Source organism: Mesoplodon mirus (genome assembly GCF_964341445.2).
Source record: "Mesoplodon mirus genome assembly, chromosome: 3".
NCBI lineage: Eukaryota > Metazoa > Chordata > Mammalia > Artiodactyla > Ziphiidae > Mesoplodon > Mesoplodon mirus.
This window is the reverse complement of record NC_138978.1, coordinates 167,357,759-167,384,361: the sequence shown is the minus strand read 5'-3', so window position 1 is coordinate 167,384,361 and position 26,603 is coordinate 167,357,759. Positions and strand designations below refer to the sequence as shown.

The window sequence follows — 26,603 nt, the reverse complement described above, 5'->3', positions numbered from 1 at the left end:
CTGGCTAGTTCCATTTCAAATATCTTACCCATTTACTTGTAGTCTTTTTAAAAAATAAATTTATTTATTTTTGGCTGTGTTGGGTCTTCGTTGCTGTGCACGGGCTTTCTCTAGCTGCAGTGAGTGGGGGCTACTCTTCGTTGCAGTGCATGGGCTTCTCATTGAGTTGGCTTCTCTTGTTGCGGAGCACAGGCTCAGTAGTTGTGGCTCACGGGCTTAGTTGCTCCACGGCATGTGGGATCTTCCCAGACCAGGGCTCGAACACATGTCCCCTGCATTGGCAGGCAGATTCTTAACCACTGCGCCACCAGGGAAGCCCCTACTTGTAGTTTTTATCTTCTCTAAATGTAATAGCTTGTAGGGGAGACATATGGAAGTGTCTTCCATCTACCACAGTGATTTCTGTGTCATTTTCTTGAGTTTGATTTCAGCCCTTTTATTACTAAATTCTGAACATCTGCCTTCTTGGCACATTAATTTGTCAATCAGATGTTTTTCTAAAGGTGTATTTTATATTAATATTAGCTTGGGTGCATGTTGGCATTGCTTAGAAACTGTTGTTTGAGAACCGTTAATGATTTGATTTTGCATACTTATTACCCATAGCCAAATAAGTCACTACTTCCATCAACACTTATACTTTGTTTCCATGTGAAATGGAACATCTTGTTTTATTTAACACTCCCCTTCTCAATATATTTTATGCACCAAAATTCAAACTAAAACAGTAACTTCTGGACTTCCATTTGTTTCCCTTCTGCAAAGTACGTAGATCTGTCCATTGATCCACTTCCAGAGAGCTAGCCAGTCTGATGACTGAGCCCCTACCCTCCCCAAATCAAATTTATTTGTTTATGAAAGAACTATCAAATGAGAGTGAGCAAATTGCTAAATAACATTGAGTTTTATTTATTTTCTTATGGCATTTACACTGTTTTGTTATGTCAGTATTTTCCCTCTCTTCTTTTGAAATCCATAAACATTGCACTTGCTTTCATTTTGACCCTTCTTCTTACAAATTTAGACATTAAATAAGAGATACATACTTACCATTCTCTAGTTTAATACATATCTTTTTAAAAATTAAGCTCATATTAATCTATTCATAACTCACTTCTTCATTTGAGATTCAGTCATTCATTCATTTACTCAACATTTATTTGAATGATCTGTGACCACCTGACTAGGAGCTGTTGGGTAGTGGAGATGCAATGCTGAATATGGTGTAGTTAATCTCGAGGGGTTCACAGAGAAGTAGGGGAGACAGACAGGTGTACAAATACAGTCATGAACAAATGGGACAGGATGAAAAGGTGGAGGAGGGAGGTAATGACAAGAATTACTTGAAAGAGAAAATGACATTTGGTCTTGAAAGATTAGCAAGAGAAGACAAGGAGTGATATTTCAGGTAAAGAGAACAGCATACGTAAGGAACAGAATAAAATACAATATTTTATTGTCATAAAATTGTTGTCATAAAATACAATACTTTTGGGAAGAAGCTCCATGAGAACATTGGGCATGAAGGGTCAAGGTAACAGATGTCATTGGAAAGGTAGGATAGGTCTAGATTGTCTGGAAGGTGTCTTATGGTTAGAGTTGAGTACTAGCCATTGAACCTGTGGGCCAGAGGGTACCCTTAAACAGTTACAGGGTCAGATAGGATATCTTAGGAAGATAATTTTGAAGATAGTGAGAGAAAGAGACTGACATGTGAAGAGACTGGTAATAAATATGGAGACTAGTTAGAAGACTGTTAAGGGGAGAAATAATGAAGGCTTCTTTACCCAAGGCTGTAACAGTGGGGATGGAAAGGGAGCGGCAAACTCAGCAGCATTTTCCAGGTGCCGTCAGGGAGACTTGCCAAGATACTAAGAGTCATTGCTATTCTCCATTTTCTCTCTCTCTCTTTCTCGTCCTCTCAAAAACTTCCCTGTCATGTTCTTTCTTCAGTTTTAAGGAAAGGAGCTGCATATGAAGTGTTTCTTTTTAGAGAAGGCAGCTTACTAGACCTTACATTCTCACTTACTGCTCATTCGGTTATAATCAGGGTGTCCCTAGACAACTGAATAGTGCTACTGAATCAGCTTCTGCTCAGTTCAGCTTAATATATTATGGTTTGAACTCCATTAGTAATTAGACTTTGACAGAAAGTGGCCAAACCAATTGAACTTTTAACCAAACGTTGTGCCTTAAAGTCAGCAACTTTAAGAGAGCCACCTTGTTCATATATCATGGGTGTTTTCTCCATGGTGGACCTTCTTCCCTGACTTGGTAAAGAATATTATCTCTGGCAGTTTTGTATCAGTGAGTTATATAAAGGAGGACATAATAAGCTACATATACTTGGAAAGTTACACAAAGATAACGAAGAGCTGTTATTCCTTCATAATGCTTCTCAGATTCAAGCATGGCTCTGTTTCCATGACAACCACACCAGTCCAGGCTCTCATTTTCTCACATTTGGCATACTGCAAGAGCTTTTATGACATGTCTACCTTCGATGTCTTCCTCTCTTAAACTCCCTTGACCTATGCTACCAGATTAGTCATTCTAAAAATTGTCTTCACTGTATTCTTCACCTGTCTATTGTCCGCTGTAAGTGCATCCTCTAGCATTTCGTTTTCATCATAATCTAGCTTCAGATGTACCTTCTGGCCTCAACTGTACCTACTGGGCACATTATTACACAATGTCACGTGGACCTCCTGTCCTGCTCATGGGTCTTGTCTCTACCATAAAGTCTAGGATGCCATTGAGGATAGGGAACACATTGTGTGCTAGTTTTGTATTCTACCTAGCACCAGGCACAACTCTGGGCTCATGATATATACAAAAAGAATGGAATATTTCCTCTTTCATCCCTTGCCCCAGGGTTCATTTATTCCTCTCTATCCACACTGGGTTTAAGGGCTGTTTCTGGTTGTTTTGTGTTTAATTTCTTCCTCCTTCCTAAGATAAGTCAACAGTTATATAGCATATATTATCCACAGCTTGCAGGACACTTTAAAAACCAATATTATGATATCTTTGTTTTTAAATATAGAAACCTCTCCTTTACCAAAAGCCACAGTGACTCAGCTACTTGCATGTCTAAAATGGTTTCTGCATTTTTCTGTGGCCAGTCTTTATGATGGTTATAGATTAATAGTAGGCTTTTTGGAAGCATAACATTTGTTATTAATCATGGCATTACTGTAGTTAACCAGGTAGACCAATTTAGTTGGAGTATTATCTCTTTCTTTAATGTGTATAGACATAGATTTGGGGAAACAACTTGACATTCATGAAGACTATATTCTAAGATGCTCTTAATTTCCTAATTTTTTAATACCACTATGGTTTTTTATTCAGTTTATTAATAAAATTGAGATAAAATAACTGCCTTCCTATAAGAACATATAATAACTGAGAATGACTCTATAAGCAAAGCTTACTCACCATCTGCTACATGAGAGTAACTAAATTCATTCCTTAGCAAACCCACAAGGTGCTATGTTGTGGCCTCACGGGGTCTCTCAGGGAGTTGAAGCAATAAATATTAAATCTAAATATGTCAAGGGGTCACTTTAGTTGACTATTGCTTGCTAAAGAAAAGAGAGATTCAAAAGGCCCAGTAAAATAATAAATCTTTTAAAGTAAAAATGAATGAATGAATTAATGAAAGAAGCTGAGACAAGAATCTTATTTTATGGTTATATTTGTCGAATAACTTGTCAATCAAGATAATTTAAAAGGTCTCTCTCCTCTCCCTTGTGAGCTTTGTCATTATATTTTACAGTTGCAGAGAAAGAAAATACATAAGAAAGAAGTAAACAATTTCAAATAGTAATAAATGTCATGAAAGAAATAATACAAAGGAGTCTAATGTGTTACTACCCGCCACCAGATAAGATGTTAAGAAAAGTCCTCTATGAGCAAAATAACATTTGAGTTGAATGATGCAGTGGAACCAGCCTTACGAAAATCAGAGGCAACAGCAAGCTCAAAGGCCCTGAGTCAGGGGCTTCCCTGGTGGCGCAGTGGTGTAGAATCCACCTGCCAATGCAGGGGACACGGGTTTAAGCCCTGGTCCGGGAAGATCCCACATGCCGCAGAGCAACTAAGCCCGCGTGCCACAACTACTGAGCCTGTGCTCTAGAGTCCGCAAGCCACAGCTATTGAAGCCCGTGCTCTGCAACAAGAGAAGCCACCACAATGAGAAGCCCACGCACTGCAACGAAGAGTAGCCCCTGCTCGCCGCAACTAGAGAAAGCCCATGCGCAGCAATGAAGACCCAATGCAGCCAAAAATAAATTTTAAAAATCAATCAATAAATAAAGGCCCTGAGGCAGGAAAAGCTTTGTATATTCAAGACAGAAAGGAGGCCATTGTGACTGGAGGCTAGTGAGGAAGTGAGCAAGATATAAAGAGGAAGGAGATGTGGTCAGAGATTGAGGCAGTGGCCAGATCAGCAGAGACATATAAGGAATAGAAATGCATTGGCATTTGGGTAACATGGGAAGCCAGGGTAAGTTTTAAGCAGGAAGAAATTTGATATGATTTATGGTTTTAAGACATCATTTTGATTGAGGAATTCTGGTGTGTGGAATGTGGATTGAAAAGAGGAGAGAATAGGGCTTCCCTGGTGGTGCAGTGGTTAAGAATCCGCCTGCCAATGCAGGGGACATGGGTTCTAGCCCTGGTCTGGGAAGATCCCACATGCCGTGGAGCAACTGGGCCCATGCACCACAACTACTGAGCCTGCACTCTAGAGCCCGCGAGCTACTACTACTGAGCCCACATGCCACAACTACTGAAGCCCGTGCACCTAGAGCCCATGCTCCGCAACAAGACAAGCCACCACAATGAGAAGACCGTGCACCGCAACGAAGAGTAGCCCCCACTTGCCACAACTAGAGAAAGCCCACGTGCAGCAACGAAGACCCAATGCAGCCAAAAAATAAATAATAAATAAAATAAATAAAAAATTTAAAGAAAAAAAAGAAAAGAGGCAAGAATAGAAGCACGGAGACTAGTTAAGATGTTATTTCAAGACCAGTCAGGAAATTATGGTAGCTTAGACCAAGGTAGTGACAATTAAGATGGAGAAAGAGGACAGATTTAAGATAGCTTTGTAGATAGGGCTGACAGGGCTGACTTATATTTAGATAAATTGGATTTGGAAGGCTGAGGGAAAGTGAGAAATCAAGGATGTTGTAGAGATGGAGCAAGCTGGTTTTTCACATCATGAGCAAATCATTTATTTTAGCTTTGATTTTACTACAGCACATTATGGGAATGAAGTGAGATCATGTATGGAAGCAGATGGCACAATGTCTGGCCCACAACAGGAACTTGTGAGATTTTTATTTTTACCCCCACCTCAGGACATTTTCATTAGGAATTTATATTCTCACATTACCATTTATTTAGGTCACCAAATTTCAAAAGCAAATGATTAGAAAGCCCATTGGTGAGTATTATATGCAATGCAACCATTCATCAACTCAGTAAGCATTTCCTGAGCTCCTTGTGTAGGTAATTACTGTACTGAGTGCTGGGAAAATACTAATGAGTGAAGCTAATGCAATGCCTACCCTTATGGAACTTTCTGTCTGGTAGGGTAGATTAATTTCCCTAACAGTATAATTATACAACTAGTTATTAAATTACATTTGGGATGATTAAGAAGAATATCAAGGTATACTGTGAGAACATCTCTTCATGACTTCTCTATTTCCCTAATTTACTTCATTTATTCCCATGTTCCATCTTGCATATGGCTACCAGTGATTCCTAAACCCAACTCTTGGCTCCAGATTCTATTTCCCATGGCCTATGGAACGTCTCCAGTAGATTACCACATTTTCCTCACTAACTGCATTCATCCTCCATACTTTCCTGTCCCCAGTGCTTTCCCTATCAGTTAATATCTTTACTATCACGCCAGTTTACCAAGCTAGAAATGTCACAGATGTTAATAACATTAGCAACTTCATAATATTACTATACTAAACCTCATTTTCTTCATGAAAATTAAGACTCAAAGAGGCTAACTTTACTGAAATCATGCAGCTAATTAGACTTGAAATTGTGGTTTTAAATCCAGATCTCTCAGACATCTCAGCTTTTATTTTTTCCATGACATCAATTTGCAGGATTGTTGATTTTTTTTTTTTTTTTTTGCGGAACGCGGGCCTCTCACTGCTGTGGCGTCTCCCGTTGCGGAGCACAGGCTCCAGACGTGCAGGCTCAGCGGCCATGGCTCACGGGCCCAGCCGCTCCATGGCATGTGGGATCCTCCCGGACCGGGGCACGAACCCGTGTCCCCTGCATCAGCAGGCGGACTCTCAACCACTGCGCCACCAGGGAAGCCCCAAGATTGTTAAATTTTTTAAAGGAAAAATAATGGAGGAAAACATTCTAGAAAGAGGGAAGAACATTTTTAAAGGCTCAGAAATATTAAAGCGTCAATATTTCTAATCAGAGAAATGCTTATCTATCCCTCCCATGAATAATAATCATATTTTATCCATTTTGAATGCTGAACCATTTCAACATACACTTTTGGGATAGCCACTATGTGTTAAGTAATTGCCTCTGCTAAGTTTTTAGGACAAAAAGAAGGATAATACATGATACCTATCTCTAAGTGCCTTAGTAGGGGAGAAGGACCCTATGTGTTGATTTCAATGCAGCTCATTAAAGTACAAGCCTGCAAGTGTCATGAGACAGACAGCAAGGGTGGAAAGAGAGCAGGCAGGAAGGCCATGTACCCCAACCCTAGGATTGAGGGAGGGTTCCTGCAGGAGGTAATACCAGAGTTGAGTCTTAACAAATTAGGAAAAGGTGGGACTTCCCTGGTGGCACAGTGGGTAAGACTCCACGCTCCCAATGCAGGGGGCTGGGTTCGATCCCTGGTCGGGGAACTAGATCCCACATGCATGCTGCAATTAAGAGTTTGCATGCCACAGCTAATGAGCCCGCCTGCTGCAATTAAGACCTGGTTCAACCAAGTAAATAAATAAATAAAAACAAATTAGGAAAATGTAAGTGAACTAGAGGGGAAAAACAGTTCAAGAAAAGGAGAAAGCGGGGCTTCCCTGGTGGCGTAGTGGTTGAGAGTCCGCCTGCCGATGCAGGGGATACAGGTTCGTGCCCCGGTCCGGGAGGATCCCACGTGCCGTGGAGCGGCTGGGCCCGTGAGCCATGGCCGCTGGGCCTGCGCGTCCAGAGCCTGTGCTCCGCAACGGTAGAGGCCACGACGGTGAGAGGCCCGCATACCGCAAAAAAAAAAAAAAGAAAAGGAGAAAGCAAGAACAAAGACATTGAGGTATGCAGTTACCTGGTGTGTGCAGAGGAACTTCAAGTAACTTGAGTACTGCAGATGGTAGACGTCCCAGCATGTCATACTGAGAGGTGAGCTCAAACCAGAAGAGATGGGAATGGAGAAGAGGGGATAGTTTTGAGAGATGCTGAAGAGGTTAAATCAACCGGACTTGAATGATGGGTTGAGTATGGGAAGTGGAGGTAAAAAGAGGACTCTAGGATGACCCCCAGGTGTCTGCTGGTATAATTGGGTAGATGAGGACACTCTTTGCTAGGACAGGAAATGTAAGGGAGGAACTGCATTGGGGAAGAAATGGTGACTTTGGACATGCCGGGATTAATCTGCATGTGAGGCTGCATTTGTCCAACAAGGAGATATACAGTTGGGAGCTCTGGAGAGAGGGCTGATCTCAGGATTGGGTTGTTCAGCAGTAGTAAAAAAAGAAAGGTATGGATAAGATCACCAGGGTACAGTGAGCGTAAGTTTTTGCTTTGTTTTTGTCATTTCTTTTAGAACCAAGACACATTAGTCCCTCTATATATTCATAGTGACTGGACTGTGAAAATCCTGTTGTTTCCACTGGACTAACTTGATTAGCTTTTAGGATCTAGCCTGTTTGACTCTACCTCCTTCATTGTTTCAAATAACTCAAATTAGATTTAAAACACTTATATAGCAGATGTGTAAATTATAGTTGCAGTTACCACTTAGTAGCTACATGATCTCTGGCAAGTCACTTAACTTTTCTAAGCTCAGGTGTCTCCTATGTAAAATGAGTGTAATTTGTTGTTAACATTAATTGCAATACTGCATACTCTAAGGGCTTGGCATAGTTCATGGCTGTCGTAGATACTAAATAAATGGTAACTATTATTATTCATACTTTTAGTCACTGAAATATTCATCAAGACTTTGTGGTGTATAAGTTGTTTTGTTAGGCCGTGCTTGGAACAAATATGCCTATGAGGTAGAGAAAGGAGCCCACCAAGCAGGAAAGACCTGTACACACTTGTTCACTTGTTACTATCATCATACAAGACATCTTGTGGCAACTCTCAGTGTATAGGAGTGCTGAGCTCACAAGGGATGTGGAGAGGAATCCAATCACGTCCAGTGAAAGTGGAGGAAAAATCACCTCCACTCTCACCAGTTTGCTACCTCTGAAAGTCTACTGAACCCTTTTGAAGCCATGAGTGGGAGGTAGGGAGAGGGAAATAGTATGGCTGTACAATCTATTACCATCTTTATTTCAGAATATGGACTTGTCTATTAAAAAAAAAATGTCCCCATCTTGACATATGCATTTTGTGGAGACAAATTCACTTGCTAATACATGGGCTGACCCATATAACTCCTCCACTGAAAATACTATTTTTCACAGTGACAGATGTTAAACTACACCTAGCATTCTATGTAACACGAAGATGCCAGAGATAGCAAATTTAATAGAGAACTGGAGATGGACCATGGGAAGGAGGTAGAGGCAGTTCACAACTTATCAGGATGAATATAGCACCTCATTATTTTCAACAACAGTGACAAAACACACACACACACACACACACACACACACAAAGGTAAAATGCTGTTCTAGCTTGAGAACATCAAGGAATAGTGTAGATTCCATGTCATAATTTTAATCTGATCAATTTAAAATTAAAAAATAGACCTCTGCTAACATTAATTTATGCCTTCTGCCTAAACTTGGAAATAAAGATGAGCCTCATACAAACTGTCCAGAGGAGGGGATAAATGAACTGAGATAGGCTTCCATTGTTAAGCCTGCATCACTAACATGGCTTCAAAAAAGCTGCTGTTATGTAGACACTGTGACCGAGCGGCCAAGGATGTAGCTTCTCTGTTTGACTGAAAAAGAGAGGGGCTTCCCTGGTGACGCAGTGGCTAAGAATCCACCTGCCAATGCAGGGGACATGGGTTCGAGCCCTGGTCTGGGAAGATCCCACATGCCACAGAGCAGCTAAGCCCATACACCACAACTACTGAGCCTGCACCCTAGAGCCTGAGAGCCACAACTACTGGAGAGCCCGTGCTCCACAACAAGAGAAGCCACTGCAATGAGAAACCCACGCACCTGAACAAAGAGCATCCCCCAGCAACTAGAGAAAAGCCCGTGCACAGCAACAAAGAGCCAACTCAGCCAAAAATAAATAAATTAATTTTTTAAAAAAGAGAGTGATTCACAGTTAAAAATTACGAAGGCAGATGTGCTTTATTATCACAGGTGTGTGTTTAGAAGTGACTATTCTCAAGGCAGGCTTTTGGAAGCCTCCTCTCAACTCAGATCTAAGAATCTTAGGTTCTTTCATACCAGATGGCAGGCACAGGCTCTGGACCAATTCCATGTGGAGTAAAATGGTGGAGCACAGTCTTCCTAATGAGATAGGTTTTTTTTAATGGGCTACATTAATTGAAACAGAGCAAGTTACAGAGCTGGAAATGCTAGGTTCTCTGCTGTGTAGCGGGGCTCTGGGATCTTGGCTTCCTGGCTCTACCTCAGACAAGTTTTATGATTGTGAGCAAGTCACGTATCTGCCGACTCACTCTTTTCATCAATAGGACAAACATGTTAGACTTTGATGTTTCTAGGGTCTAACAACGTTGCATTATTTCATGATTCTGTTATATCTAGAGTATCGAGTATGTCAGTGATGGTAATATTGATACTTTATTGAGAGACACTGTCCAAAAAAAGTGTCTCCTTGGGGCAGGAAGTAGGACAGTCTAGAATGGTGCAGAGACCAGCTCATAGGAGGCCTAGTTAGCAGCAGGGATAATTAGCTTCAAGAAAAGGAAACTGTGTTCAGATATTTTAACTAACATCACATGGAAAAAAGTCAACCCATTCTGTGTTGTTATAAAGTATATGCCTCAACTGAGTGACTGGAAGCTTCAGATTTCTAGCTTACCATAAGTAGTCCTTTTTAAACAAATATAAATGTCCAGTAATAAAAATAGGCAGCCTTTTCAGCTAATTGTCAATGAAGATAAGGAAGCAGAGGCAAAATGACTAACTCTCAAAGAGACTGTAGAAGAAGTTCTTGCGTTAATAAAGGCATTGTTCTTAAATCTGATCACAAGAGTAGGTAATAAGGTAATAGTGATACTACCATGACTATTCAGAATGTTATTAAATTGCTTTTGGTAGGGGAAAGTTCTCTCTTCTATTGAAAAGCAGAAACAAAACAAAAAACTCCTTTAAAATAGTTATGCTTGAAGTGTCACAAGAGGTCAGAACATTCCTAAAAAATTAGTAAGTCTATAATATTTTATGGGAATCTTTTTTCTTTTTGAGTTCCAACAGTCTGGTTACCTGAAGTACCCACCACGGTGTCAGTTAATTATGTACTTTCTTATTTTGAACTCTAATTCCTCAATGTGTTGAGTTCCAACTATAAGATGATGAGACTCATTTCCCTGTCATATAACTTGTATGCTCAGTCTCATTGACATTTCATTTTAGCCTTTTCTTCAAGTAGCTTGAATAATGCATAAAGTTAGAAGAAGCATATGATGTACCTTTGTACCTCCAGAAGCATATAGCACAGTGCTGAGAAGAACCAAGACTTGAATGGCAGAGTGTGAGTTGCCTGGGATTCTACAGTACCAAAATACCGGACTACTCACTGTGTCACCTTTATTTAACCTGTTTGTTGGATCTTAGGAACTTGCCAAATTATTGAGGGCTCATCTTTTAAAAAGTAGTCTAGAAGACAAAAAAGAAATAGGCAGAGAATTGAGTTTTGCTGTTTTACCTCTCCTAGTTCAGAAGAGCATGGATCCTTTGCTACTTATTATTAGCTGTCTAAATCTTAAAGGTGAACTGAAGAGGCAGTTGGTCTTACAGGAGTGTCTTTTATCAGTGTTTGACTAACTCTTTTTCTTTTTTTAAACATCTTTATTGGAGTATAATTGCTTTACAATGGTGTGTTAGTTTCTGCTGTATAACAGAGTAAATCAGCTATACGTATACATACATCCCCATATCTCCTCCCTCTTGCATCTCCCTCCCACCCTCCCTATCCCACTCCTCTAGGTGGTCACAGAGCACCAAGCTGATCTCCCTGTGCTATGCGGCTGTTTCCCACTAGCTAGCTATCTGTTTTACATTTGGTACTGTATATATGTCCATGCCATTCTCTCACTTCGTCCCAGCTTACCCTTCCCCCTCCCCGTGTCCTCAAGTCCATTCTCTAAGTCTGAGTCTTTATTCCTTTCCCACCCCTAGGTTCTTTAGAACCATTTTTTTTTTAAGATTCCATATATATGTGTTAGCATATGGTGTTTGTTTTTCTCTTTCTGACTTACTTCACTCTGTATGACAGACTCTAGGTCCATCCATCTCACTACAAAAACTCAATTTCGTTTCTTTTTATGGCTGAGTAATATTCCATTGTATATATTGGCTAACTCTTTTTCTAGTGTTAATACATCCAGAGTCTTTTGTCTTTCTAAACCCTAACCCAGATGAACAAAATGCTTTTACACTTGCTCTCCTCTTCTCCTGACTTCATAGAAAGAATGAAGGAAATTACTGGTTATCTGGTACCCATCCTGTGCTAGGCACTATGAAATATTCCTTTACATACATTAACTTATTAAATTTTCAGAGCAAGTTGACCAGGTAGGTGATACTGCCTTTTTACAGAGTCCCAGAGAGTAGTAACTTACCCATGTCTTTCAGCCAGTAAATGTGACTAAAAGATGATGTAATAAACAATGCCCTGCTTTGCTCTTAGAAGTATATTTAATTCTCATTACTCTTACATTTGGGTCCAGGACAGTCCCACTAGTCTAAACCCATTTTTGTCTGTATCCACTGTGGACAACAAACACATGACTAGATCATAACACACAGTGTGTTCCTCCTTTTACAGTGTCCACATCCTGCTTTATCTTTGTGTTCGAATGCCTCCCGGATTTTAAGCTCCTACATATTGGAAAGTGTTTTCCTTTTTCACCTTTGTAACCCTTGAAGTAACTACTTTGTGTGTTACTCTGCACTTACGGTTCTTAATTACAGTTCCATAAATTAAGTATCTTTTCATTTTACAGTGGAAATCTATTTATGTCCTGCACATGTCCACAATCAGTGAGTGGAGCGGCTCAGGTAGAGCACTCAAGCTCAGGGCTCTAATTAGGACTGCACCACCATCCCCCTGCTTCTAGCACTCCAGAGTGAGGCTGCTGTTCTTTAGACCATGGCTTTGGGACCACTGCCTGGCCCTCTTTACCTCTCTCTCACTCTGCCTCATTGGATCATTCATCCAAATTTCCCATATTATCTTCAATTTGCTGTTGAACTTCCTTCACAGAGATTTTTTTTTAATCTCCTTTATGATAGTGTAAGGAAATATGAGAAATCATGTATTATTAACTGGTTAATTCAGAAGAGTTTCTTTTCTATCATTAGTTTCATTTTTGGACTACTTTATAACTCAAAAATTTATCTTTGAGTTATAAGTACAATGTATTATTGCTGAATCTGATCAATAATAAATAAATTACTTGGGGAGTTGGGGAGGCATAAGGGGAAATGCTCACTGAGATTACTCACTCTCGTAGGGCTTCAAAAATCGCTAGAAGACATTCTTTCTTTTTGCCAAGTGATATTCTAGAAGAGTTATTTTACCTGATATTGATCAATAGCCTATTCTCAAGGGACAACCTGAAAACAGGACCAGGGTTGGAAAATTATGGAAATTTTGAAGGCAAGGATGATGCTTTCTTTCTTTTTTTTCTTTTTTTGGAAGGGGGCTATGTATGTATGGTGCTTTTATTCTCCATAGAGTGATACATGCTAAGGTGGGTTGGGCTTGGGCTGATGTCCCCATGTGTATAGAACTGAATTAATAAGTCTCGGAGAAGAAGTCTGGTTTAGCTTGATGTGGAAAGGGGGATGGGAGCATGGGGATGAACATTACAACCTGGGATATGATCAGCCCTGGAATGCAGGGAGATGAGGCAGCTCTCGGTGCGGTCATTGGCAGGCAGGGGACACCTGCCAGGCTCGGAGGGCCTTCTGTACCACATCTTCCCACTGGGCATTTGATATCGCCTTCTTCGACCTTTTCACCAACTCTGCATGTTCTGGGTCCATGGCTATAGAGTTGTGGCTGCTCAGTGCTGTAGCTCCCTCCTCATCTTCATCCTCACTCTCTGCTGGCCTGTCCGGGGAATGAAGCCCTAGGGCCTTAGTTCCAACCCTGGACATCAGCAGCTCCATCTTCTGCACCCCCCACTGGTGCCAGCTCTGCCCCTTCTGGTTTGGGGTCTTGGTTCAGGGCCTGGTAGGAGCAGCTAGCTGGACCTGCCCCCATTTCTTCCTGTTCTTCTTCCTCAGGCTCTCCACTCCTCTAATCCCCAGTGCCTTCTGTAGGCCCCTGGTGTGACAGTTCCTCAGCCTCATTGGGGTAGGTGTGCCCTGGACCCTGCTGCCAAAAATGGCTTCTTCCATCCCAGCAGGGCCCACTCAGAGCCTGAGCTGAGCCTGTACCTTTTACCTCCTCAAGGATAATACGTATTTGAGGGGAAGGATGATGGAGAGATTGGGAAAACTGAAACACATGACCACTTGTTTGTAGTGCCTTTTACACAGCATTTTGTTAAATGTACCTAAATCTTTTAAGTGTAACTTGGTTTGCTTATTAAACTATCATATTTTAATTATTACATTTAATATTTAGTGCATATAGTTTTAACTTCTTTTGTGAGCATCAGAGCCAAACCAGTTCCAAAGTCTTTTTTTTTTTTTTTTTTTTTGTGGTACGCGGGCCTCTCACTGTTGTGGCCTCTCCCATTGCGGAGCACAGGCTCCGGACGCGCAGGCTCAGCGGCCATGGCTCACGGGCCCAGCCGCTCCGCGGCATGTGGGCTCTTCCCGGACCGGGGCACGAACCCGTGTCCCCTGCATTGGCAGACGGACTCTCAACCACTGCGCCACCAGGGAAGCCCCCAAAGTCTTTTGATTAATTTTTAAATTTAATTCCTTTGGGGCAATAATTTTTTGTTTCTGGTTTATATAAGTAAAAAAAAAAAAAAAAAAAAAATGCTTCTGCCAGTGGTCTTTGAGACCAAGTCAGATGGATGGAAACATCTACCCTATCTTTTAAAAAATTCAATCATAAAAAATCCTATAAGCTAAGGAGTCACTGAATTTTTCTCTTCTTTTGCAAGTCAAAATGTCCCCTTGCTCTTCAATGTAAAGCTTCTATGGCAGTGCTTTTCACACTTACACAGCAGTAGCAGAGTCTTTTCAAACAAAATCTCTTGCAGAACTTCACTATGTAAATAAGATGAAAATGGAGCTGTTGTTGCTGATGGGGGGAGGGCAGGGAGCACGAGTAATGAGAGACCCAGAACCTCTTCCCTATTCCCCCTTCTGGCTAAACCAACTCCCACCCTGGGTAGCCCATAAGACATTTCCTCCAAAATCTTAGGGAGCTGAAATTTACATATATATATATATATATATATATATATATATATATATATATATTTATATTTATATATATATACACACACACAGACACACACAGACACACACACATATATATATACATATCATATTCTAATGGCTTTTATCATTTTACATTAAAATCTTTACTTTGTATAGATTTTTTTTTTTTTTTTTTTTTTTCTTTTTGCGGTATGCGGGCCTCTCACTGTTGTGGCCTCTCCCGTTGCGGAGCACAGGCTCCGGATGCGCAGGCCCAGCGGCCATGGCTCACGGGCCCAGCCGCTCCGCGGCATATGGGATCCTCCCAGACCGGGGCACGAACCCGTATCCCCTGCATCGGCAGGCGGACTCTCAACCACTGCGCCACCAGGGAGGCCCTACTTTGTATAGATTTTTAAGAAATCATTTTTGGAAGAAATAGAAGGCCTGACAGCAAAATATACATATCTTATTTAAGATATTTTGTTAATTAATACTTTAAATGTTTAACCAAAAAAAGTTTTGTTTATATGAGGTTTTGGAAAAATAAACCAAACAGTATTCTCTTAAGGAAGGCAATATTTCCCTTTATCCCCAATTCTGTAATTAATGTATTTCTGTAACAAAGATCACAGAGGTATGCTGATAAATATGTCTCTATTTTCTTACTTGCAGAGATCTGTAACTTATTTATCAAAATAGGAAACTAAGACTCAGAAGGAACTTTCTCCAGCTCTCTTAGCCCCATTAGTCTTTGCACCATGCTACAGCTTGCATGGAGAAACTGGTCTGGTATTCTCATATGAGACCAACTACAGAACAGTAGCTCCAAGATTCTGAATATATAGTAGTTAATTGTTAGGATAAAGTTAAGAAACTACCCTTAAAGGGGATCTTGTCCTTCTGCCTTGATTTGGCTAAAACTGATGATTCACATCAAGGAAATTAATATAAAACTTCAATAGTAAGATTGTAAAATTTTAAACTGTGAATAACTCTAAGTTATACTATTACAAGGGAAGGATTAGACCAGAATACATCAAAACAATGTTTTGAAATATTAAGTGAGTGTTTATCAAAGTCTTTAGGTTAGGAAAGTTATTTTTGCTTTGCGAATCTCAACTTTAATAGTTCCTTAAAGGTATACTCTTATTATTATGTTGTAGATTTTTATGCTTTATCATATTGTGTATTTATCAAAGTCTTCATTTTTGCCATGTTGTACATCTGAAACTTACATAATACTGTACATCAACTATACCACAATAAAAAATAAAAATACATTAAAAATAATCTTCCTTTTAATTGCAGCTAGCCTTCCCAGAATGCTGAAATACTTCTGCATATCCTAGCATTGCAAAAAGTCATTACTGCATAAACACTTCAACTTGAGGGCATGTCGTTTCTTGGATGTTCGGTCCTTGCTCTTCTGCCCATACTCTATCATTTTCCCCTAAGCCTCTGTTCTGTTAGAGATTTCAGTAATCTAACAAGGATTGGAGCATCCCACTTTAAATATGCAGTAAAAAAATCAGACTTGTATCTGTTACCATTATTAGAAAGCAAGAATGAATAAAGGTCAGCCTTTCAGCTGGCAGGCTGTCTGATTTTTCTGTGAGCGTCACATGTTAGGAGAAGCTAGCTCATCTGTCTGTGGGTTTAAGATTCAACAGCATAAGCTGTCAGCCTAACACTGATTGAAGGTGGACTGGGAGGGGAAGCGCATCTGTCCAACGGCTCGCCATTGGCTTCCTATTACAGCATTCTCCCCCGAGACAAACTCTGCATGCTCATTCACCTACCTCCTTCTCTTCCCTCCCCTTCCTTCCCTACCCCTTCATTACTGATTCACAGCGAGAGGCAGCAGCGGCAGAGGCAGCAACAGCAGAGCTGCTTGTCACGAATCAAGGATTGCAATGAGCTCATCCTTTTCTCCTTGCAGCTTCACAACTGCCCTGGCTTCCTGGCTCCTGCTCTTTGCTCACGCACACACACACACTCACTCTCTCACATACACACAGCACACACACACACACTCACATGCTAGACCCTTCTAAGCAGCTTGTCCATTTTTACACATGTATGGGAACTCTCCTGCATCACTCTTGGCCATTTTCTTGCATTCACTTGCTTTTGCTGTTTTTTTATTTAGATCAGCATTTGATTTCATTTCCAGTCTACTTTGGGGCTCTTGCACCGTAGATAATTTAGCCAAAATGTTTTTCTTGTGGAGACGTTAGCTGGCAGTTCCCACCACAGACTGGCTTGTGCGTGCTCCTGGGGAGACCTAAGCCTGGCTCCCCTCCCACCGCAGTTCTCAAAATTGTGGATAAGAGATCCAGCTTTCTCATTCTGGATAACTACTTACTGCTCATGGAAGAAGGGGTGCCCTGCCCAGCCCCAGCTGCTAAGCTCACAGCTCCTGTCAAAAAGTCCCAGGACATGCACGACGAGAGGAACAAGCTGGTGAATGAGTATGCGTGTCGAGTGCTGGAACTTCTGGGGATGGGGCATCGTCTGTTTGTGCCTCGGCTTCTGGCGGTGAGACTGTTTTTCATTGAACTTCATTTGTAAAGAATCTGCCACCCTCTGTGAGAATTCCCTGTATCCCTGGAAGAGGCTTGTGGTCTCCTGTCTCCTTCCCCTTCTCCCCACTCTACCGAGAAGGAAGTGCTGAGTGGCCACAGGCATGGGGCTCTGTCCGAGCCTGGTCCATGCCACTCCTTAATTGGCTAGAGGAGATATGGCTCTCATCTCCAAGCCCATGTTAGTGGCATTATCTCTGTGGCAGCCAAAAAAAAAAAAGGTCTTATGGCTGGCCAGGCTCAGCAATAAAGCAGAATACCCAAGTGCTTGATGGATGCATTCTGTTATTTCTGTCTCCAAGGGGTTAAATTTTACACCAGACATTATTGTGACTTATCTAGACTGTGCCTGGTTTGCTTTCTAACCTCTCCATTTGATGGCCAATTTGGTTGTGTTAATAGGGAATTTTGCCCCTTAAAAATCATTGGTTAGGAAATTACAGATTTCTCTCCTGGAATGTTCGAACTGTGTATCTATGAAACAGCTTAAAGCTGTTGGGTCTGTGCTGAGTCTGGGAAGTCTGCCTTGCTTGTTTTTTGATTTCCTGAACAAGAGAAAAATCACCCTTCTGCACTTCCTACCAAGGGTTAAAATTAAATACCCACAATCACTGGTGCAGTGTTTCTTTTTAGTGGTTTGAGAACTATACCTAGCGACTGTTCTATAATGTGATTGGTCTGTGGTAGTCCTATACCATTATTTGGTAATTGGGCAAGAATAATTTTGCTTTGTTTATTTTATACAATGGAGTTTAATACCATTCTAGACTGTTCCCTCATTTGGTTCTCTCATATTTGAGTCTTTTTCAGAAGTACGATATGACTGAATTTAACTCTTTTCTCTCACATATCTCCCTCTCGTATAGTTCATCTCTGTTTATGCTTATGTTTACAATTATTAATTAAGTCTCATGTATCTATTTGCATGTAAATATAATCTCTCCTGTATCATCATAACAGACATGTTAGGTAGCCGTGCACATAAGGGATTTCTCACCCAGAAGAAAGTCTGTTTATCATTGCAAGGTGAAGTTAGATGCAGTGACCAGCATACAATTATAGAGAAGGGGGTGGTATATTTTGAGAAATATGGTTTCTTTGTCATTTAAGAAAGAAGAGATCAATATATATGTTTTAATGCCTAGGTGAGGTCATCAGTGCTCACTTGAATTTTGTTCCCCTGAATCATCACATTTTTTTCTTAATAAAGGAGAAAACTGAAGATTCATGATTCTATTAGAAAGGAGTTTTTTGTTTTTGTTTTTTAACAGTGAAATAAAAAGCATTTTTTTTTCAGGAGCTTTGACATTAAGAAGTGCTAAAATATATTTCAACCAATTCTCTGCCTCTCTTTGAGGAATCAGTTTTTGGTCTAATACACTTCCATATTCTTAAAGACTGCTTAACTTTGTGTCTCACGGGCTTCCACTGATAACTTTACAGTGATCCGGCGCTGCCTATCTTTGGCATTTACATTTTCAGTGTTTTGAAGGAAAACATAAAATTTATAACTAAGAATATCACTCATACTAAAATCTGCATCAAAATCCGGATGACTCTAGCGTAAAACGATTGTCAACAACAAAACCCATAAGCTTCACAAGTTTCAGATCTGTGGGAGGTCATAGATATCTATATGTTGCAACTGTACAAAGTCGGCTTGGTTGCTCAGTTAGGTACCTGAGGTGGTGGTACAGCCCTCAGGTTGTTTTGGCCTCTAACACTGCAGGTAATAGTGCCATTTGCATTATATGTGAAAAATGTGTGCTGCGTTGTGTATAGGGCCGTTTGGAAATCTCTGACTTTGTTGTACAGTGTTGTACTTAAAAGATTGTCGATAGAACTAGGGTACTCTACATTCTGAGAAATCACATGCCCTTTAATTTGCAATATGGCTGTGAATTGGGATCAGCTATCCAATGAGTTATTGCTCAAAGTTTAGCATGTGTACCAGAGGGAAGTACAGTTGTTCAGCCTTGTGTTATTGGACTGGCTAATGATGTGGGATCAGCGGCTAATCTGCACAGGGTAATCCTAAAAGGAATCCTGCCACATGCAACGTTGCAGTCTTTCCATTACCAGTCAAGAGGGCAAGTACTGAAGTTTAGGTTTTAATCATGTTTTAAATATGAATGTGTGTGTGGGTTAAACACATACAAATCCCTTATTTATTTATTTTTTTGTGTGTGGTACGTGGGCCTCTCACCGTTGTGGCCTCTCCCGTTGCGGAGCACAGGCTCCGGACGCACAGGCTCAGCGGCCATGGCTCACGGGCCCAGCCGCTCCGCGGCATGTGGGATCTTCCCGGACCGGGGCACGAACCCATGTCCCCTGCATCGGCAGGTGGACTCTCAACCACTGTGCCACCAGGGAAGCCCCAAATCCCTTATTTTACTTTTTTTTTTTTTTTTTTTTTTTTGCGGTATGCGGGCCTCTCACTGTTGTGGCCTCTCCCGTTGCGGAGTACAGGCTCCGGATGCGCAGGCTCAGCGGCCACGGCTCACGGGCCCAGCCGCTCCGCGGCATATGGGATCCTCCCGGACCGGAGCACGAACCCGTATCCCCTGCATCGGCAGGCGGACTCTCAACCACTGCGCCACCAGGGAGGCCCCCTTATTTTACTTTTAAGATGCCAGTAGTTTTCTTCATATAAGACAAGTTAATTTTCTTAATGAAACTGATCAAATAAATGAAGATTTACCAAGACAGTATTGTAGATTTGGACTTTGAGCCTTATTTATTGTTCCGTGATTCACAGAGAGACCATCAAGCTATGAGAACACCACATTTGGAATTTTTGCTTATTGTCCTTCAAAGGTACACCTAGTAAAGAATCATTTCCCTTTAATAAATCAAGTACAAGTACTCCATTTTAGATATTACCACAAGGCATAAATTCTGTGTGCAGACTCACCAAACACACGTTTCTTTGGTGAAATTAAAATACTAAAGCAAGGGATATACGTATCCTAGATACCAGCTAAGTAATGTCCTCTTCTAAAGCCTGTGCTTCCAAATGATTCTCAGACCTCCAGAAACATTTCTCAACGGAATGGAAATCCTGTTAGACACTATAACTAAAGGAAGAAAAGCCATTTGTGGTGAATATAGCGAAGGTGAGAAAGAGAAACATGCCTAGATTTTTTTTTCAAATAATCCCCTAAAATAATCAAGCCTAGATTTTGCTGCTTATCAGAGGCCCTTAAAGAAAGATTTGTCATCCAAGAAAATGAGAGGTTTCGAATAGAAGCATCTGGAGCTAACACTCAAATGTTAGAACTGTTCGTTTCCACCCACCCTCCCTTCTTTTTAAAAAAAAAAAAATCACTTTAAAATGTGATACTCTTGCACTGAATTTTTCAGTGGGAAAAACACACTCCAAATGGTATTAGCAGGGGCACATAGCCAGAGTTCATATTCCTCTGTAAGTGTGTGAAATTTGGAGAAAGAGGAAAAACTTTTACTCAGGTTCAAAATCTTCCCTATCCTCCTAGATTTTTTTCTTTTTGCTTTTATATGACATGGGAAGTTAGTATCAGATCATTATATGTTGGTATCAGTGTTGGCTATAGTTTCTATCTGATACTCTGGGCACTGTGCACGGTGAATCCAAAGGACTCTCAGGCTGAAGAGGATTGACATATATCTATAGCCAAATGTTCCAGCTGTCCCTCCAGTAACCATTTAAAGTTTAATTTTGATCATATTTCTTTATGCTGTCAAACTGCATCCTAGTTTTGTTTTTTTAATTTGTGGACTTCCTTAAAACATTAATTTTAAGGAGGGAGTAAAAGAGCAGAGGAGAAAGTTTCTCTCCCATTTTTACCTCTGTTACTGACGGCTGCAAGGATTACTCACTGAAGAGAGATGATAACTCTTAAAAGAAGTTAAAGACCCAAGTATAAAAGTTGCCATGTGTACTTCTGATGCCCCCCAAATATAAAAGTCAATTTTTATATCAAAGTAAGTCCTACATCTCCTTTCTAATTTGCATCTTATAAATTTTTGACTTATTAATAGTGAGTATGCTTGAAGTAGATCCTTTATAAATTCATGGAACAGATATATGTTGGTGTCTATTGTGTGCCTGGCAATGTGCTTAATTCATTTTACTGGGGTGAGTGGGAAGGATTCCTACATTAACATCCTACTTACCTTTCCCTCTGGATATTTATTTCTACCTACTTGAAAGGAAATAGAAGTAGGACTTGTTTAAATGTTTTTTAATTATCCAGGTAATCTTTTTATATAGCTCTATTCATAGAAATGAAGAAGAAGTAATGTTACCTTTGAAGGTCTAATTGGTAAACATGTTTCCTATCATCACTTAAAAGGATTTGACAGAAAGTTTGGAGAGCAAAAGATGAGTATTAGTAGAGCCACTGATTTTCAAAAGTTATCATTTATTAGTTCTTACTTAAAAGCTGGTAGAGTTCTTTCCTTTATTGTACAAGGGAAGAAAACATGCCTTTGCTTATTCAAATTCCCTAGTTCTTGTCTATATTATCTTCTGGCTGACATTACTTAGCAAATAATGTTAGGAAAGTAATTGCATTTTCATTATTTTACTATTCCTTCACTATTGTTCTGAAGGTAATATAGAAAAACTCTAAGAATTTCCCAGTTGAAGAACAGCCTTTCCAATTTAAATCAATTCTTCTAGCCTGATGGGATTCTGTGTAGTGAGTACAAATGGATAATGTTATCCAGAAGCCAGCCCAACCTCTTTCGGGTACTTGGTTTAGTTTTTGAAATGTTAATCTGCCTTTTAGGGGTGTATTTTTAAAGCTTGGGTCGTATCACAAGATCATGTGTTAAACTTCTCTTCTTTGTTGGAGTAGAGGGTTAGCATTCATGCAATTATAAACTCAATTATAACCATTAATTAAGTTAATATCTCCATAGTCAGCTCATTAATAATTAGTATGTGTGATTGAAGCCATGTTTTAGTTTCATAGAAAGCACCACTACCTATATTTTGGACTAATATTATTACATCAATGCTTGACATTTATGAGGTGTATATATTTAACAAAATAATATGTACAAAGTGACTCAAATTTTGTTAAATATATATGAGATGTATCTGTAAGGTTAGGAAAAAAGGACTATAAGCAATGTAACAAAATGTTATACTAAAATTTCAGTATCTGAGCATATTTGAGCAACAGAGACAACTTTCCAAAATGTTGTCCCTTACATTTGTTTTGGGGTTCACAAAATATACTCATATGCCTTAACTTTTTTCATTCTCAAATACTCAAGGTTGAAGATAGTCCCACTTTTAAAGTAGGAGAACAATGGAGAATTATGCAGTACCATGAGTTAGCCAGAGTTGGAATTAAAATAACTATTCCATCCTTTGCAACCTTGCTTGAGGACCTCTAATTGACAAGTACTTCCTAGAGGCTAAAAGTAGAGGATTAAATAAGATGCATTGGGGCTTCCCTGGTGGCGCAGTGGTTGAGAGTCTGCCTGCCAATGCAGGGGGCACGGGTTCGTGCCCCGGTCCGGGAAGATCCCACATGCCGCAGAGCGGCTGGGCCTGTGAGCCATGGCCGCTGGGCCTGCACGTCCGGAGCCTGTGCTCCGCAACGGGAGAGGCCACAACAGTGAGAGGCCCGCGTACCGCAAAAAACAAAACAAAAACAAAAAAAATAAGATGCATTTTCTACACTTGCCTTATGATTATCAGAGCTCCTCTCTTCAGGGGCTTGACTTGGGCCAGTCACGCAATCTGGACTTCACTAACACCAGTGGTGTCTTGGAAAGGGCAGTCACAGGGCACTCTGAATTCTGGTTTCCAGAGACTCAACCTGAGTTGGGCTTCAGCCCCACCTGGGTAGGTAGCTCCTTGCTGTACCTCCCCTGAGACTACAGCCTCCTCCAAACAGCATCTCTGTGTGCCTGGCCATCCCTGCCTGACCAGAGGGCAAATGTCACAGGATATTTGACTTCTCATCTTTAATCCTAATCTTTCTGCTTTTGTATGAACTCAGAGGCTGGACTTGAAATTAGGCCTTGGGCCGTATTAGAAAATTAGGTAACCATGCTGCTGCCTGTAGGCAGTAGACTGCTCCCCACCATTTTGGGGCATCTGTTTGCAGGTAACTAGAGGTTAGTTGCACTGGCAATAGAAGAGGTGCCCTTAAAAGGTTTTTGACTAATGAAGAAAGCTACTAATCCTGTTTCGCTACAAACTCTGTAAGCAGCCTGTGTTGAACTTTCCCAACAATTGCCAAAGAGATAATCGTCAGAACCAGTATTACAGGTGAAAAAGGATGTAGTATGTCTGGCATAACTGGTAGGTGGTTGCTTTCTCAGTAATTCAGCTGTTGATATTTTAGTTGAAGAGGCCCTCTTTGGGGCTGAAGCTGTTTCCAGTAACTGCCTTTTCCAACTAAGTTAAGGTGAGATGGTAGCACTTTATCATGCTAAATATTCTCTCCACTGCTTTTTGCCACCATCTCTCAGTATCTGTGAGGGAGGAAATAAATCTGAGATGTACTGAAGCTTGTTTCTTTCCCTGGCACTATTAGCCTGGCTCTGTCTTCTGATTAATAGTTTGTGAATCCAAACTTGGGCCAACCTAGTTCCCTGTGAAAATGCCTGCTGTGTGAATTAATATATTATTCTATTTTACATGTTTCTGTTTAAAGGGAAGGAGAGAAGGGAAGAAAAAATTATATATGTACAGTGAAAGAGAGGCAGAAGTGGAATTCATTCACTTATTCAGTAAATTTTAGTTGAGTACCTTCTGCACTCTAGGCAGTAGTCATCACTGTGGATACCGCAAAGAACAAGACAGACAAATCCCCTTTCCTTAGGACAAAAACAGATGTAAAACTGGAAAATGACTGGATGGGCTGGGGGGAAGAATTTAAGTGCTCAGAAAAGGCCTAACTCAGATCTTATATTTGTGCTAAAATCTAGATCACAAAAAGTTGTTATCATTATGAAGATCTGGGGGAAGAATATTCCAGGCAGAGAGAATAGGCAGTAGCCTTCAGTTAGGAATGGACTTGGTGTGTACAAGAAAACAGAAAGGCCAGTGTGCTTGGAGCTTGAGAGCAAGGAGGGAGATGTGATTCAGCATGAGGTTGGAGGGGAAGGCAAGGGCCCCAGATCCTGAAGGGTCTTGTGGACAATGGTAAAGATTTTAGGTTTTATTCTGAGCACAGTAGGAACCACTGGAGAGCTTTACACAGAAGAGCAACATGATTTGAAAAAGTATCATCTAGCTGCTGTAAGAAGAGTAGATTGTGGGGAGCAAGAGCAGAAAGAGGAGGACCAGTTGGGGAGTTACTGCAGTGGCTCAGCTGAGAGATGACAATGGCTTAGACCAGGCTGGTGGTGATGACAACAACTCATTATGAGCAGGATTCCTCTGACTTCCTTATACTCTTTCAATGCAGTCTTTAAGGTTAATCAGTTTTAAATTTGAATGTAAATAAAGTAATATTTTGAACTAGCATGTAGTTCTGTGATTTCTAGCCACTATGTTTTGTTTTTGTCTGTTTGTTTGTTTTTGTTTTATTTCTGCAGTTTTTGACAATTAAGTGCTGACTCTTAAAACACCTTATTTCTTTTTGTCTTGGCCTACTTCTGTGTACCCAGTCTTTCTCAATCTCTTAATTTGTGTCTCAGTGTTTGCCAGCGATTACTTATAGTTGTTTATTAAAATATTTATTGCCTTTCTTATTACAAAATCTTTACTGCAGAAAAAAACAGCAAAATATAAAGAAGAAAAAAAAATTATAATCCCACTATCCAGAGAAACATTTTCTTTTATTTCCTTTCAGTCTTTTTTCTGTGCATACATATATTTATAAGTGGTGGTTATTTCTTAAGTAAATCTGGTAAGCAGTAATTTTCATAAGAAGTTCAGTAGTTAAGTGGTTTGCTTCATTTACATTTTTATAGCAATCTTTAAGATATGGGTACAGGGCTTCCCTGGTGGCGCAGTGGTTGAGAGTCCTCCTGCCGATGCAGGGGACACGGGTTCGTGCCCTGGTCCAGGAAGATCCCACATGCTGTGGAGTGGCTGGGCCCATGGGCCATGGCCGCTGAGCCTGCGTGTCCGGAGCCTATGCTCCGCAACGGGAGAGGCCACATCAGTGAGAGGCCCGCATACCGCAAAAAGAAAAAAAAAAAAAAAAAAAAAAAAAGATATGGGTACAATTTCTTATTTTCTTCACTTGAACTGCTACTGTCACTAGTTGAAAAGTCATCCTTTCATTTGGTGTTTATTATATAATTCTGCTGTGCTTTGATTGCATTGTCTATGTCTTCAGCCAGCTTTGTAAAATATCCTTAAAATGCCTACCAAGCAAAAATCACAGATTAGTCCCAGAGTTCAAAGTGTTTCCTTTTCTGGCATTTTTCTTTTTTTAGAGCCATAACATGGTTAGCTTTGCCAGGATCCACTATTCAAATCTTCAGGTAATATAAATTAAATATGTTAGCCTGTTAATTCTTTTGTCACGTCTAGGATTTATGGTGACTTATTTCAGCTTATAGTAAAGAGGTTAGAAATCTCTTCCTAAAAATTTTTGGAGCTCACCTAGATCTTGGCTATAAAAGTACATTCAGGAAAATAGAAATTCCTTTTTCAATGTATTCGTTCTGAATGTAGGTTAAAATGTAATTGATGATTCTTGGTGATTATTTTTTAGACCTCAAAGGAAGATCTTCTGCAGGCTGATTTTGAAGGTGCTTTAAAGTTCTTCAGAGTCCAGCTTCCAAAGAGATACAGGGCAGAGGAAAATGCAAGAAGGTTAATGGAGCAGGCTTGCAATATTAAGGTAAGATAATATGAATTTATAGATAATAAAGGTGGAACTTGAATGCAGAATAACATGGCAAATTATATAAAACTCTTTCTCAGTATGTTGCTGGATTTTGACTATGTTTAAGGTGAAATGGTGTGTGACCTAGTTTCTCTCAGACTTTTTTGTCAAACTGATATGTATCTATAGTGGCTGTACCTTCTAGTAGGACTTAGAGTGAACGTTAGCAGGTTCAGGTTGTAATAAGAGGAAGACAAACATTTATCTCATAGGTGGGGCTCTAGAATGGGTTGCCGTGATAGTGGTTTCCATAGCAGCAGACTTAGTATTTAGCTTTTGCCATCTGTTTTAAGATTATTTAGGACCAAGCAAGAAAAGCCTGCTTAGGCCGTGCTTTTCTTTCTCTAAGGGACTTGGAAAGCTCTGTCTTGATCTACCCATTTCCATCCCACACCTGACAA

General features: G+C 40.4%; 1 protein-coding gene across 4 annotated transcripts in view; it reads left to right on the top strand.

Annotated features, from left to right (window-relative positions):
- Positions 1–26,603, top strand: part of RABGAP1L (RAB GTPase activating protein 1 like) — a 689,539-nt gene that overhangs the window by 525,130 nt on the left and 137,806 nt on the right. For 3 of the 4 annotated variants that reach the window (XM_082612933.1, XM_082612934.1, XM_082612935.1), the window contains exon 19: positions 26,029–26,157. In XM_082612933.1, coding sequence (XP_082469059.1) covers positions 26,029–26,157 — 129 coding nt within the window. Of the gene's footprint in view, positions 1–16,600; positions 17,310–26,028; positions 26,158–26,603 lie in introns of those variants that run through there. The other variant, XM_082612936.1, reaches the window with a different exon arrangement.